Source organism: Struthio camelus, chromosome 1 (genome assembly GCF_040807025.1).
Source record: "Struthio camelus isolate bStrCam1 chromosome 1, bStrCam1.hap1, whole genome shotgun sequence".
NCBI classification, from domain to species: domain Eukaryota; kingdom Metazoa; phylum Chordata; class Aves; order Struthioniformes; family Struthionidae; genus Struthio; species Struthio camelus.
In genome coordinates, this window is record NC_090942.1 from 196,388,780 (window position 1) to 196,401,741 (window position 12,962).

Here is a 12,962-nt window from a genome sequence, read left to right on the forward strand (position 1 = left end):
TTAAAGAACTCAGACACTAAGTACATATCATATTGATATTTATATTATTTTTCCACTAAATCAATTTGCACATTGCCCATGTAAGAGTTAAATGTTGAGGAATTACAAAACATGTTCACAAAAACATGTCAAAGTTAGAAGCCTAAAACCAAGAAACTGTTTCATGACATCAGTAGCTAACCAGGAGCAGCATTCATGCACGTTCTGAAAGCGGATTCAGAACTTAAAAGAAGATACATTACAAAAAACATACACGGTAGCAAATAGAAGTAATCTACGGGCATACAGAAAACAAACGCCTTTCAATTCTGCTTCCGTGCTGAGCTGACTTCTAGATTCTCTACTGCAGATGTTTCAAAAATACTGTAATAACAGAGCTTATGTTCACTGAGCATTCCATAATTTCCCAACCTTTTAGAACACTAGTCCAGTCAAAAGGAATGAGTTAAAAACTTCTGCCTTCAGTCAAAGGACAAAAGTATCTAAAGCTATTTGCATCTCATTGTCTAGCCTAGAATAGAAAAGCTGGTTAAAATTGATTAGACAAATACAGCTGGGAAGTTGCACTGTTCAGAGACAACAGAAGTAACTATCACTGGGCACCAGCTTTTAAAAGAACGTTTCTCTTAAGCCATCTTAGATGAAACTGAAAGACAAAAGAATTGTTACAATGGAAAGCAGAACCAGAGAAACAAGCTTGAAGCTGCGGATGGACATTTGCCAGCAGTACTGCTGAAACTGGCCTGAGCATTTGCAGTCTGCAGTCTAACTCTGATAGTTCATTCTCAGTCCTGCACAATGGCAGCACATGTGTCTGTGAGGCCATATGGCAAATCAGATTGGTATAATTTATCCATTCAAAAATTAATGCATAAAACGGTTATTTTTCAGCTGCATTAATTCTTTGGTTTGGTTGCTCGTTTTGCACGGTCATTCCACTGATGCAACCAAAGAGCTTACAGTATCGCAACTCTGAAATCCCAATTCAAAAGAACCAGTAACGTCGAGGGCAAGATCCAGATCTGCAAGATATCAGGAGGCAACAGGAGACAACTCTGCAGAGATTACAAGTGAAAATAAAAAAATCTGTGCATAACTTACACCTCCAGCAGCACTGAACAGGCAAGATAAGCAAGGATGCTACTAAAAAAGAGTTACTAGCAAACGGGCTTACCAAATGGATGTATGGCCCTTTTTTCCACAGCTTATATCAGCTTTCTCAGATCCCCTCACTGCAACAGGATAGTTCTGCAGTTCTTTATCTACTGCTGTTTTATGACATTTCAGTACATCTTCTCCCATTTGCCTCCTCCCCACAACTGTTGCAGAAGTGGGAGGCCAGCTTCAGAGTTCTCAGCATGAATCCCTCAGAACTGCCTCCTGCAGCTGCCATTTCTTACCAGCAGCCTCTCTGTCCACAGCTCCACAAATCCTTGCTTCTCATGCCCCTTGCCTCGGCTTTCTACGTTTTTATCCAGTGCAAGCTGCAATGCCGTTCCAGTTGCATGCCCAGGCACAAATCGGCCGTACGCAGAAGCCACTCCTCACGGAGAATAACACAGCATACAAAAAAGTTACAAGTATTATTTATCCTAGAGATTGTCTCTTCTGTGCATATTTTAACCTTGTGGACAGCACAAAGTACTTTCCACTTTTACGTGATAAATCTGCAGGACCGACAACATGCAGTAACTTTCATGTGTAGGCACGGAGCAGCCTTGGAAGCAAACACACTGCAGAAATTCTTTCTAGGTCATCACGTATTCCCCAGGCCCTGTGTTGTGCAGGTATGCATAGAACAAAGAAGTAATTCTAGACAGAATAATACTGAACAACAGAAACCAAGCAGGAAAGGCAGATCAAGAGGAATCTGAACCTCACTTCCCCAGAATATTGTAAGGAAGCCTCAATTCTTGAAGAGCCTTGACACAATTCTGTTCAAAAACTCCCAATATCTATTTAGTTTAAGAGCTTCTCATTGCTATATTTGTAGAAAAAAATATTATTTCATTAATAAGAAACTTTTCAGATTTAATTAAAAGCCATATAAATATGATCAACAAGGAAAATGGACAACTCAGTAAGCAAGGCATGAAGAACAACAAATAACGTAAAAAACTAAACTTCATAATTTTTTTTACTTTTTTCTTGTTGAAATTGAAAAGCCAAAGACATCCCTCCAAGTTTTAGAAGTAAACATTAAATAGGTGCCTTTACTGAGGAAATATTCAAGAAAAGATTTCTACTTTTCTAGAAATCTATAATAATATTTCTATGACTTTTCTTTAAAGACTTACTTTCAAATTTCTGAAGAGCACTACCACACTTTAATGGGGATTGTTAAATTGCTTTGCATAGCTAACAGAGAAAACATGCAAATAGTTCTATCAGCTTTTGGAGGAAGGAGATTTTTAAAAGATTTCAAGATTTTAAAGATTTTAAAGTGGAAAGTGTTATAATGAAGGAGCCAAAGCAACAATAAGTACTGAATTACTTCCCTTCATTGCACTAAATTCTTCGAAGTTACTTACAGGAGCCACAAAAACATTTTACAACTTAAGACGCATGCTATTAATTAAGTCTACAAACACGAAAAATATGGTTTTTTTACATGTAGATGGTTTTTCAACATAGTTCCACGCAATTCTAAGTGTGATAACAAATCTAAGACTTTTAAAACAATTACAGTAAAGCTTATATCAGACCTAAAGCCCATGACCATTTTATCCGACACTTCACAGAAAAGTTGCATTAATAAGTTAAGAACATCTCAGCTATAATATGAACACTGTTTACCTTGAAGTACCAACTTTGCCTATTTAGTACTGCGAAAATATTCAACTTCAGCTAACATGGCAGTGACCAAGAAATTCAATCATCTTAGTATCCTCTGAGCAGGACAGATTTGAAAATTTTCACGTGTAAAGTACAGTCCTTAAACTGTCTGAAATGCTGCTACACTGCCTTTATTTGTTCGAGTTGAAAACCTCTAAGAGAACAGAACTTACCAGCCTCTTTTGATTTAATACTTGTTCTAAAAGAGTAGGTCTTGATGGGCGATCTCCAATGGCTCCTGTTCTCTGTTTTGTGACAGAAACTGAACCTTCAACGCAATCCTAGACATCAACCAAAAAAAAAAAAAAAAGGAATAGAGAAGTGAGATTACATATTCCAATATAATGATACATTTACTTTTTATCATAGAAAAGTTTGAAGAACAGAGGATCTGTTTGCCTTATTAATCTGCAGAGGGAAATAACAGCACCAGAATGGAAATATATCTATCCGAGAATTAGCCTCTTCTCCTTTCCACGTTATTTTCACTATTCCTTCAGTCACAGCGAACAGAACTCCAGTAAAAGGAGCTGAATTTGTCTTCTAAATTGCAAAACTAACCAAGTTACTACAGGTAGTTGATGAGTTGAATTTATTTGATTACTTTTCTTAAAAAAAGCCATTCTACACAGCCCAATCTCCAGCTTGTAGAAGAGAATCATCTCACATTTGCAAGTGGGTAGGAATGACAATACTTTTCTTCTAATAGCAAAACAAACATACAGGGAGATGAAAGAAGAAAATTTTGCATCACTGCTACTCCATTAGCTCATTTTAAATTCTTGACAATATTACTCTGAACTTGCCAAAGCCACAGACGATTGAAAATAAAATCTGCATGCTTTTTATTCTTAAGTTTATTCTGTTCCTTGTACAATCACCAATCACATGAACTAGACTGCCTTCGAAACAATGTGGCTCTAGAATCTCCTGTAAAGAAAACATTCTTGGTTTGACAAATTTCAGTCATAACTTTTAATCCTATCTGTTTTAAATTCAAAACTTACTGACACTTTCTTGATATCTTAAACTTCTTCCTCCTGCCCTCCCCTTTCTTCCCATCATAAAAAAAACTTGATACTTCCCTTCTACTTGAAAGGGTCCTGGCAAATACAACAAAAAATGTAATCCAGCATCTCTCATTTCAATCCTGTCCATACAAGTACAAAATGCAACTTCAATTAGGAACCTAACTCTAGCCCCAAAAGATACTCTCATCAGTGTTACGGACATTTAGAGTTTACACGCGTTCAGTAAACACCTGGACAAGTACACAGAAGAGAGATTGCTGAGAATTACAAAATACGACACAAAATCACATCTGTCTCATCAAGGCTCCTGAGCTGAAATAGAAAGAAGCTGTAAGAAATATTTCACGGAAGCACCATATATGCTTGTTGTTTTTCTTACTTCTACAGGATCTGCTTTGTAGCTACCTCTGGAGACCACATGCTAGGCAAAAACATTTTTGGTGTGATCCCAGTATTATTACCATTATCTTTCATAAAAAAAACCCAAAAAACCAAAAAGACAGGAAAAATGTTTTTTGATGGTTAGTTTGCAGTTAGATCAGCTCCCAGATCACGGTCACAAAACTCCAGAGACAGCTGCGCTAAAAAAAAGGGTTCATTTAGTAGGAATGTCAATTCGTGCCAGGTAAAAAAGCAGAGGTCAAACCGCAACCTTTTTCCTTCTAATAATCGCGACTTTATACTTTTCCATTCAAATACAAACTAGCCAGCATCTTCTAGTGTAAACCAGCTTTTCTCTAGCTCATCTAAATATAAGATTTTACAGCCAAACTCATTAGTACCAAAAACCACCATAAGCTGCGTTATCTCAGCTCACAAACTGAAAAACTACTTTAAAAAGCTGATGTTAGCCTCAGTTCTGCCACTGATAATCCCTATTCCCCGACCTAAACAATAAATACAAGTATATGAAAGCAAGTACAAGCTATTAGTGTTCCAAATATCTAACTATCAATCGCTAAATTTAAGAAATAAGCACGACATATCTCACGGTCCCTGTGTGACTCACGTGAGTCTGCACTATGTTCTGACACTAACTGCCTGTTACCTTAAGCCCAACATTTCAGTACGGCGTGCAAGACGACTGCAGTTTGTCTTAGACCGACGCTTCCATCCTCCCTCCTGCAGAAGAAACACGTGCAGCACAGTGAGGAACCCTTCAGCAGCAACTTCGGTTTGGGATTTTTGGCTATAACTGTGGTTTGCTGTTATTTACATCGGAAAAGAAGAAACGTGTTGTGCTCTTGCACCACAAAAAGAACGCACTCTACGACTGTCCTTTACTCACTGTGCAAATCTGCGGGCCTTTTTTTGTGTTTTCGTTTTGATCTTTTGGAAGGCTTTTCTGTTGTTGTTTTTTGCTCGGGGGAGGAGGGTCTCACTCGACCTGATTTTCCACGGCAACAACAGTTACCATGAGGCACCCCCCCCCCCCCAACCACAGCGGCCCCCCACCAGAAGACAAACACCAGAGCACCGCAGAGGCCCGCAGGGCGCCGGCACAGGCCGCTCGGGGCCGCCCCGACCCGGAGGGGCGCCGGGCCCGGCCTCACCTCGGCCCGCGGGCCGCCCCCCGAGCCGGCCGCCCCGCCGCCGCCGCCCAGGGCCTGGTCGCTCTTCTTGCGCTTGTACTTGTCCTTGTACATCTTGTTGCGGTGCCGCTTGCACATCCAGGGCTTGCGCTGCTTGGCCACCTGCGTGGTGGTCTCGCTGCAGCCCTGGTAGGTGCAGCTCTTGCAGCCGCCGCCGCCGCCGCCCGCCGCCGCCTCGCCGCCCGCCGCCGCCGCCGCCGCCTCGTCCTCCTCCAGCTCCTCCGGGGAGGCCGTGCTCTCGCCGCCCGCCGCCTCGCCCTCCTCCTCCCCCGCCTCGGCCTCGCCGGGGCCCAGCTCGTAGAAGAACATGAGGCCGCCGCTGGCGGCAGCGGGCACCGGCGGGTCGGCGCCCGGGAGCGGCAGCACCCCCGCCGCCGCCTCCTCTTCGCCGCCGCCGCACGGCTGCATCACGAGCAGCGCCAGCTGCTGCTACTGCTGCTGCTGCAGCGGCGGCGGCGAGGAGGAGGAGGAGGAGGGAGGGGCGGCGGCCGGGCTGGCCCGCAGGGTGCCCCCGCGCCCTCTACCCGGAACCGAACCGGCGGCGGCGGCGGCTGCCCCCACGGCGCAGGCGCCGCCGCGGGGCGCTCACTGCGCATGTGCCGGCGAGCGGCGCAGGCGCCCTGGCGGCCGGCCGCCGTCGAGGCCGCACGCGCGGCCGGGGCGCCAGGAGGCGGGCTCCGCGGCGCAGGCGCGCGCTACACGTCACCCATGGAGGGAGGGGCGAGGGGAAGGGAGGGGAGTGCGCGTGCGCAGGCTGAGGGAGGTGCGGTGCGAGAGGCGGGGGGTGTCACGTGGCGATGCGCTGTGCTGCCGTTGGGCGAGGCGGGTCACGTGCTTGGCCGTGGTGCCGGGAGGCGCCGGGCGCCCGGTCATGGCGGAGGTGCGAGGCCAATCCGTGTGGCGTGTCCCCTTGTCGCGGTGTGAGGCCACCGCCCTGCCGGTCACACCTGCCTGCCTGCTCTGATCCTGTAGACACAGCCCTGCCCCGCTGCCAGCCTGTGTTGCGGCCACATGGGAGTGGGTGTTAGCTCCCTGGCCTCATCCTGCCCTGCCGCAGGCCGTCATGAGCACCGTTCCTGGGCTGCAGTTCTGTCCCCACCTTCCCACCAGCACTGTGTCACGTGCAGTCTGTGGTGCTTGCTCTCCCACTCGGCCTTTCCATAGCTTCCTGTCTGTTACTGCTGTTGTGGTAGTGCTTTCCACTCTTTTCTCTTTCTTCTGCTGATTTCGTTATTGACTTTCCTTGGTTCGTATTGGGTATCTCCTTTGGGTATTTTCTTCTCCGTGGCTGTTTTGCCCTATCACAGAGTTCATCTGAACAGCTGAGACCATCTCCTGCCCATTCTACCATCAACATGCACGTTTCCCGCTCCAGCTTTCACATGGTACGGATCTTGGTGGAAATGTGATGCCCAGTCCAACTTCCCCCCGTTCCAAGTGTTTTCTTCCTAGGTAAACATCTTTACTTCTGCCCTGTAATTGCATCCTATGTTGTTAATCTCAGCTGATTTTGCACTCTAACTTAGCCCTTTTACTGCAAAGGTCTTACATTGTATTTCCAGAAAAATTAACATGTAATGCAAATATCGTGGCTATCTTCACTTGTCTTTCTACTTCCTCTATCACAGGCACTGAAACTTCCTGACTCCTACAGAAGTCCCAGTGATCTTGATCTCCTTGATTGCCCACTGTTCCCCCTCCATTTTTTCCTAGCTTCTTAGTTTCCGTGGGTTCTTGTCTTTCTCTGTGCAAATGTGTGTTCATCCCCTGGTACAGAAACAATGCTGACCCCATTTGAGTCTCCAGCAATTGCCACGGTTCCCTTTTTCTGTCATTGTAAAGGTAAATGAATATTCTGTTTACACTTGTAGCCATTAGGTTTCCCCCTTGACCATCTGTAATATAGTTCTCCCTCAGCTGTCAAAATAGCTGACGATATAGTCCTAGAAAAATCTCAGATGAACTGAGTACACTATCCTCATCATCTCTGACCCACTGGTCCCCTTTAACATGGTCAAGATGACTCCCAGCTCGGCTATGTAAACTAAAATTACAGTCTGTTTCTTTGTTGTCAGTGGACATCAACTTTCCCCATTCCTATCTCAATATCCTTTCATCTCTGTTACAGCCTCTCTGAGATGACTCAAAAGAGCTCCTCTTTAGGACCCAGCCTTGCATCTCTATTAGTAGTGAAGCACATAAAGATTACATGTAGGCTTGCTGTTCTCCTTCCCCTTATCTCTGTCCTCAGACGGTGAGCTCCTTGGACCAGAGGCTGTCAGTAAACGTTTGGATTTTTTTGACTTTATAGTTCTATTGAAGTCATTTTAGCTTATTTGTTTTGATTTAAATCTTGAAAGAGCACCTACTTAAAATTCTAAGTGTCCCTGCCATTAATTAAAAAAAAAACAAAAGTAATGGTGAATCCAAAACAATAGCATTTTTTCCTCCATCCACACTCCCTCCACACAACCACACTATAACTAATTAAAATGCAAACAAGAAACTGAAAGCTGCTACCCTTAAAATCCCAGGAAGCAGAGTTGTCCCTTTCCTCATCACCTCTCTGAAATCCCACTGAGACAGCTACATGGTCAAAGGCCAGGAAGATCAGCAGATTTAGGTAGCTTGAGGCTAACAGGGGAAATTATTCCCACATGGAAGGCTTCCATGAAGAATGCTGTGCTGATAACGGCCGCTCTTTTTGAATTGGTGGGACTCTACCTCAGACATTGTTATGGAAACAGTTCGACCCTAGGTTTCTGAGGAGCAGTCTCAACGTACGTCTAGCAGCGAAATTAATAATATTTAAGTGACAGTACAGCGAAGTAATAACTCAAGCTGGGTGCCTCCAGGGAGGGACCCTGAACAAAGAAGTTCTGGAGTAATTGTACGCCTTGCAGTCTTATTTTCCCGCCCGCTAGTGCCATTCTCTTCTGATCTTCTTTACTGAGTTGGTGGTCTCTTTTCTTTTGATTGGTTCATGTCTGCATCCCAGGACGGCTGCTTCATAGTGCCTTATCCTATCCAAAGGTTAACTGTTACCTCTGTCCATTGTGTTCTGTATCTCATCCGAAGGTTGTTACCTCTGTTCATTCTGTTCTCTGTCTTTGAGGACCGGTTCTAGCTGGTTTTGCGGTCACATCCTCAGCAATGTCTTTCAAGTTTATTTGCAATTCAGTCCTGCGGCCTGCAGGCTTCATCAACTTTAGGCTCTACTGCTAAGCTGGGCTAGAGCTAAATTAAATCCCTTTTCTGATAGACATCCTGGTAAAATACGAGGATTTCTTTCTGGAAAGTGCAATTGAAAGAATGGTTCAGTTCCTTAGTTTTCATTTTCCTCATCTGAAAAAAAAAAGAACAACAACAAACTCAGAAGACTGACAATACCATCCAAAGACATTGAGGAGGCTAATTAATTAGCAAATTGATCTAGTTTTTAATGAAACATAAAGTAGCATCCAATTCTGTTTACCTCAAAGTCTTGTCACCTGCTTGTTTTGGGGCATAAGCATAAACAGGAATTGATTGAGGGACAGCTAAGAAATGAAGTCCTTCTTAAAAAGCTGCCATTGCTGCTTTTTTCCCTGCCTAGTATACTCAGGAAAGAGAAACATTGCGATGGAAAACCAATCAAGAAAAATCTTTTATTTCCTTCGGCCACACTTTTGGCAATCCAGGTCTTGGGGAAGGAAACTCGTGTTTTGAAAATGTTATCCCTAGTCTCCGCATCACTGTTGACCAGTCAGCATCAGCTGCATCATGTTGGCCTTCCCACATATTGTCTAAGATGTTATTTGTGTTTAGCCTGCCGGCTTGTATTTTAAGTAGATTCTGTAATTTTCTGCTGTCTCGTTCATTTGTGCTTATGAAGTAGTTCATTGTAATGTCTTAGAGTTTCTGTGCTGTTTCTTAGTATCCAATCCTTAATTGTCTTGGTGAAACAATGTTCATTTAAGAAACACATATAGGATAAGATTCAGGAAAATAATCCTCAAAAACAGATTTTGAGAAGTCAGTGCTGCCTGGAATGAATTAAGAGTAGGCTGGCAAGGAGTGATATCTATTCCAAGGATTTACTGACTATTATAAGGATATAGTCTTAAGTTTCAGCACACCAAATTAAGCTCCAGATGTCCATATGCAGGGACTGGAGAGCCTGATTTGTCCTACGTATGGGCTAAGATAGCATTCATGAGTATAGCTGCAGTAATTTCAAATTGTGGAGGTTATTCTACTTTTTCGTATGATTGGTGGTATGAATTCTGTTTGCTTATGGCTGCCTGTCTATCCGTCTACCTGTATTTTACACAGAAGTGCTTTTGCCTTTATCTTGTATTTTAATATCACGTGCCATACTAAGCACTTCCATGAGAAGTGGGACTATGAGATTCGTACATCCAGTGTTGTGATGACCCTACAAAGAAAACATAATCTAAATGCAAATTACCTTGTAACCTTATTTGCTCCATTATAAAATGGAAAGGTCAAATCAAGGAGACCGTTTGGGATTTTAAAACACAGCTTTGAAAGGTACTTTAGAAATTCCGGGGATGGAGACTGCTGGAGTAAGCTGAGAACTAATCATTTTCAAAGCACATCTCTTTATAAACACTTAATTTGAAAAGGGAATCAAAATGTGAGTGTACGTAAGAAAAAGATTTCTCCTTTATTGTGCCTGTACTGCTTAGCAACCTCCCCGCTTATTCCACCCTGATTTTCGGGTTCAAGTCATGCTGCTCAGTGATAAAATCATGGAAAGCCTCAAAAGCTCAGCAACCTCAAAACAGATTTTCCCTCAAAGGAAGACTAAGCACAGAGTGGTCAATATGCTCACTTATATTAATTCCCAGGCAATAATGAATGCTGAACTCTTTCCATGGATATATAGGCAAGCAAATGGCTTTAAGCTAGTGTCGTCAGTTTATTAAGACTTATTCTTCAGGTAAGGGTACGAAAGTTTGATAGCTATTTTACTGAATATTGTAGACATCCCTTTTCACACTATTCAAGTATTCCTGTTTCCTGAATACTCCAAATATCTTCCAAATACTAGGAAGTCAGAAGCATATCAACCTTTAGGAATAAAAGATTAATTTATTTTTGCAAACCACAGAAATAGCTTAAATAGTCAGAAGTTTGGTTTGTATTATTTGTATGTATTCTGTTTGTAATATATGTATGACAGGTAAGATGGTCATTAGAAATGGCTTCCTTTCCCCAGGCCTTTCTCATTTCTCGTGGTTACCTTTGGCCCACGATAGCAGATGCATTAAGTAAGTCTGCTAAAAGTAAATCTCCTCTTGCATTTATTTGCAATTAGATGTAAATAAAACAGCTTAAAAATAAAAATAGCGTCCACAATATAATAAAAACAATTAAAATACAGCTGAATAAATGAGTGCAGGATGGGGTTTAGAGAATATTCCTTGAACCTCTCATTGGACATCTGTTAGCGCCTTATGATCTCAACAGCTTTAATTACTAGAACACTTCCAAAACTCAAAACACAGTTTCTGGGATGACTTTTTCATTTGCTGAAGCAGACCATATCTGGATCCCGTTTTGTCAGTCTGAGCAATTTCCATTTGCAGCAAATGGATGGGTGATTATTGCTTATAGCACGTGAGGAGTATCAGTGTCATTCTGGATGTTCTTTCCACATGCAGAGCCAGCGTCCTTGAATGTGTCCTGAGATGTCTGCTATTCTGCGTGAGTCATGATATACTCCTCTGTGATACGGAACAGCTACCACCTTGGCAGAGGTCAGCATCTACTAATTGTAGTGATTACTGTTTCACAGATTGATTCCTTCTCAGTCTAAATCATTCGATTCAGGTCTGCTTTAAAATAACATGTCAGGAGATCTCTCTCCTTTTGCCAGGAAAGTGTGAATAACAGAAGAAAATTTCTTAGAGTGGTAAAAGTAGGCATAGTCACTTTTGCTTAATGAAGCAGTAAACCTAAATAATGGGATACGTTTACAAAATAAAAATATAAGAAAATGCAACAAGCTCAGTTTTTAACTATGAAACATTCTCTTCCAGTAGAAATAGAGCCTCACTGAATAAAAAAGTTGAAAGTGGATTGAAGCAAAACTCAGGATAAGGGAAGCAATCGTCTATTGGCAGGAAAATATGTCAAATTAGCTGCACTGTCCATTGCTAATGTCTGTGGCTGCCAAATGCCTGCAACACATACAGTATCCTAATTTCAGCATCTTCTCTTCCCCTTCTCATAATGATTGGGCACGTTACTCACCTTCTCAGACCTAGTTCTAATATCTTTTGTTCATCTAAGAGAGTTACACCTTTGGGCCGCCCCTATCTTACAGTTACTCACACAGGCTTTGTTCTGCGTAGTTACTCAGAACACTACTTCTATTGCCACATTTATCTGGGCAGCAAAATTTATATTTTCTGTCTTTGACTTAATGACACTTATTTTTCACATGGAAGAGTTTTAAGAGTGTCTAGTTTTTTGAAAGATTTTTTTCACACTTGATGGTCCCCATCATGAATGAGGATGGCTCTGACCAATTAACAGGAAGTTCTTTTCTCAAACTAGAGTTATTTTTGCACGCTTTTCTATCACTTTGTTGAAGCTGTGAAATAGCAACTTTACAAATTCATCTATGCAGATACAGAAGTTTTACTGTTTTCTTTTTAATATGAAATTGGAGATGTTTGTTGATTTGTTCTGTTTAAGCCACCGTTCTTAAATAAGTAACAGAATTGTGATCACTTTGCCTTTTTTGTACTGCAGCAAAGGAGAGAGCACCCATTCCTGGAGAAGGGATAGACAGAGGCTTAAAATGTTCCTGGCAGAGGAAAGACAAAACTCCCTGGTTTATGGAATTACATGTTAAGAACTGCTAGTGAATAAGATTTGTAAGTTCTTCATGTGCACGCTTTGCCACCCTATTCTTCTCCTTTACAGAAAACCGGGGAAAATGGTGAAATTCCTGGCTTTTAACTCTTTTGCGATATTCTGCTCAAGACCCTACTCCTGTTCTCCTTGAAATGCTAGGCAAATAAATATACACAGGGACTTTAAATATAGGGATGTCAGTGTAATCAGATTCAGAATACCAGAGATGGAAAATAATTCATTTTGCAGGGAAGAAAAAAGGGATTAGAGTATCTACAGGGCTGAAGCATGGCTTGATCCTTAAAACATAACTCATCTGTTACTATTTCTTCTCCCCTCCCTTTTCGGACTGATATTGCAAGACTTATATTTTTAGCAATATTTAGAGGAATAACATTTTCTAGCACAAATACGCTTTCTTTGTGCTGAGGGCATACAGCTATTCCCTGCCTTGCATCCTGACAAACAAGGACACGTCTAATTTGGACCTGAATGCTGACCTGCGGGCATCCAGGGTTAACAGCCTATTGGAAAGTCCTTTGAGCCCCACCTGTTTTCAAAGCCATTCTATTAAAGCCAGCAGTTTACACAATTTAATTCTGGAGGAGTCAGGTCTTCCAACTGGACAAGACTG

At 42.4% G+C, this 12,962-nt stretch overlaps 1 protein-coding gene across 11 annotated transcripts in view; it reads right to left on the minus strand.

Moving 5' to 3' along the window:
- RFXAP (regulatory factor X associated protein) overlaps nucleotides 1-6,022 on the minus strand; it is a 49,245-nt gene extending 43,223 nt beyond the window's left edge. For 2 of the 11 annotated variants that reach the window (XM_068930042.1, XM_068930039.1), the window contains exons 1-3: nucleotides 5,420-6,022; nucleotides 4,915-4,988; nucleotides 3,009-3,116 (exon numbers count right to left, since the gene is read on the minus strand). In XM_068930042.1, coding sequence (XP_068786143.1) covers nucleotides 3,035-3,116; nucleotides 4,915-4,988; nucleotides 5,420-5,866 — 603 coding nt within the window. In that variant the 5' untranslated portion in view covers nucleotides 5,867-6,022 and the 3' untranslated portion in view covers nucleotides 3,009-3,034. The other 9 variants (XR_011138664.1, XM_068930040.1, XM_068930041.1 and 6 more) reach the window with 9 other exon arrangements.
- Between the last annotated feature and the right edge of the window lie 6,940 nt (nucleotides 6,023-12,962).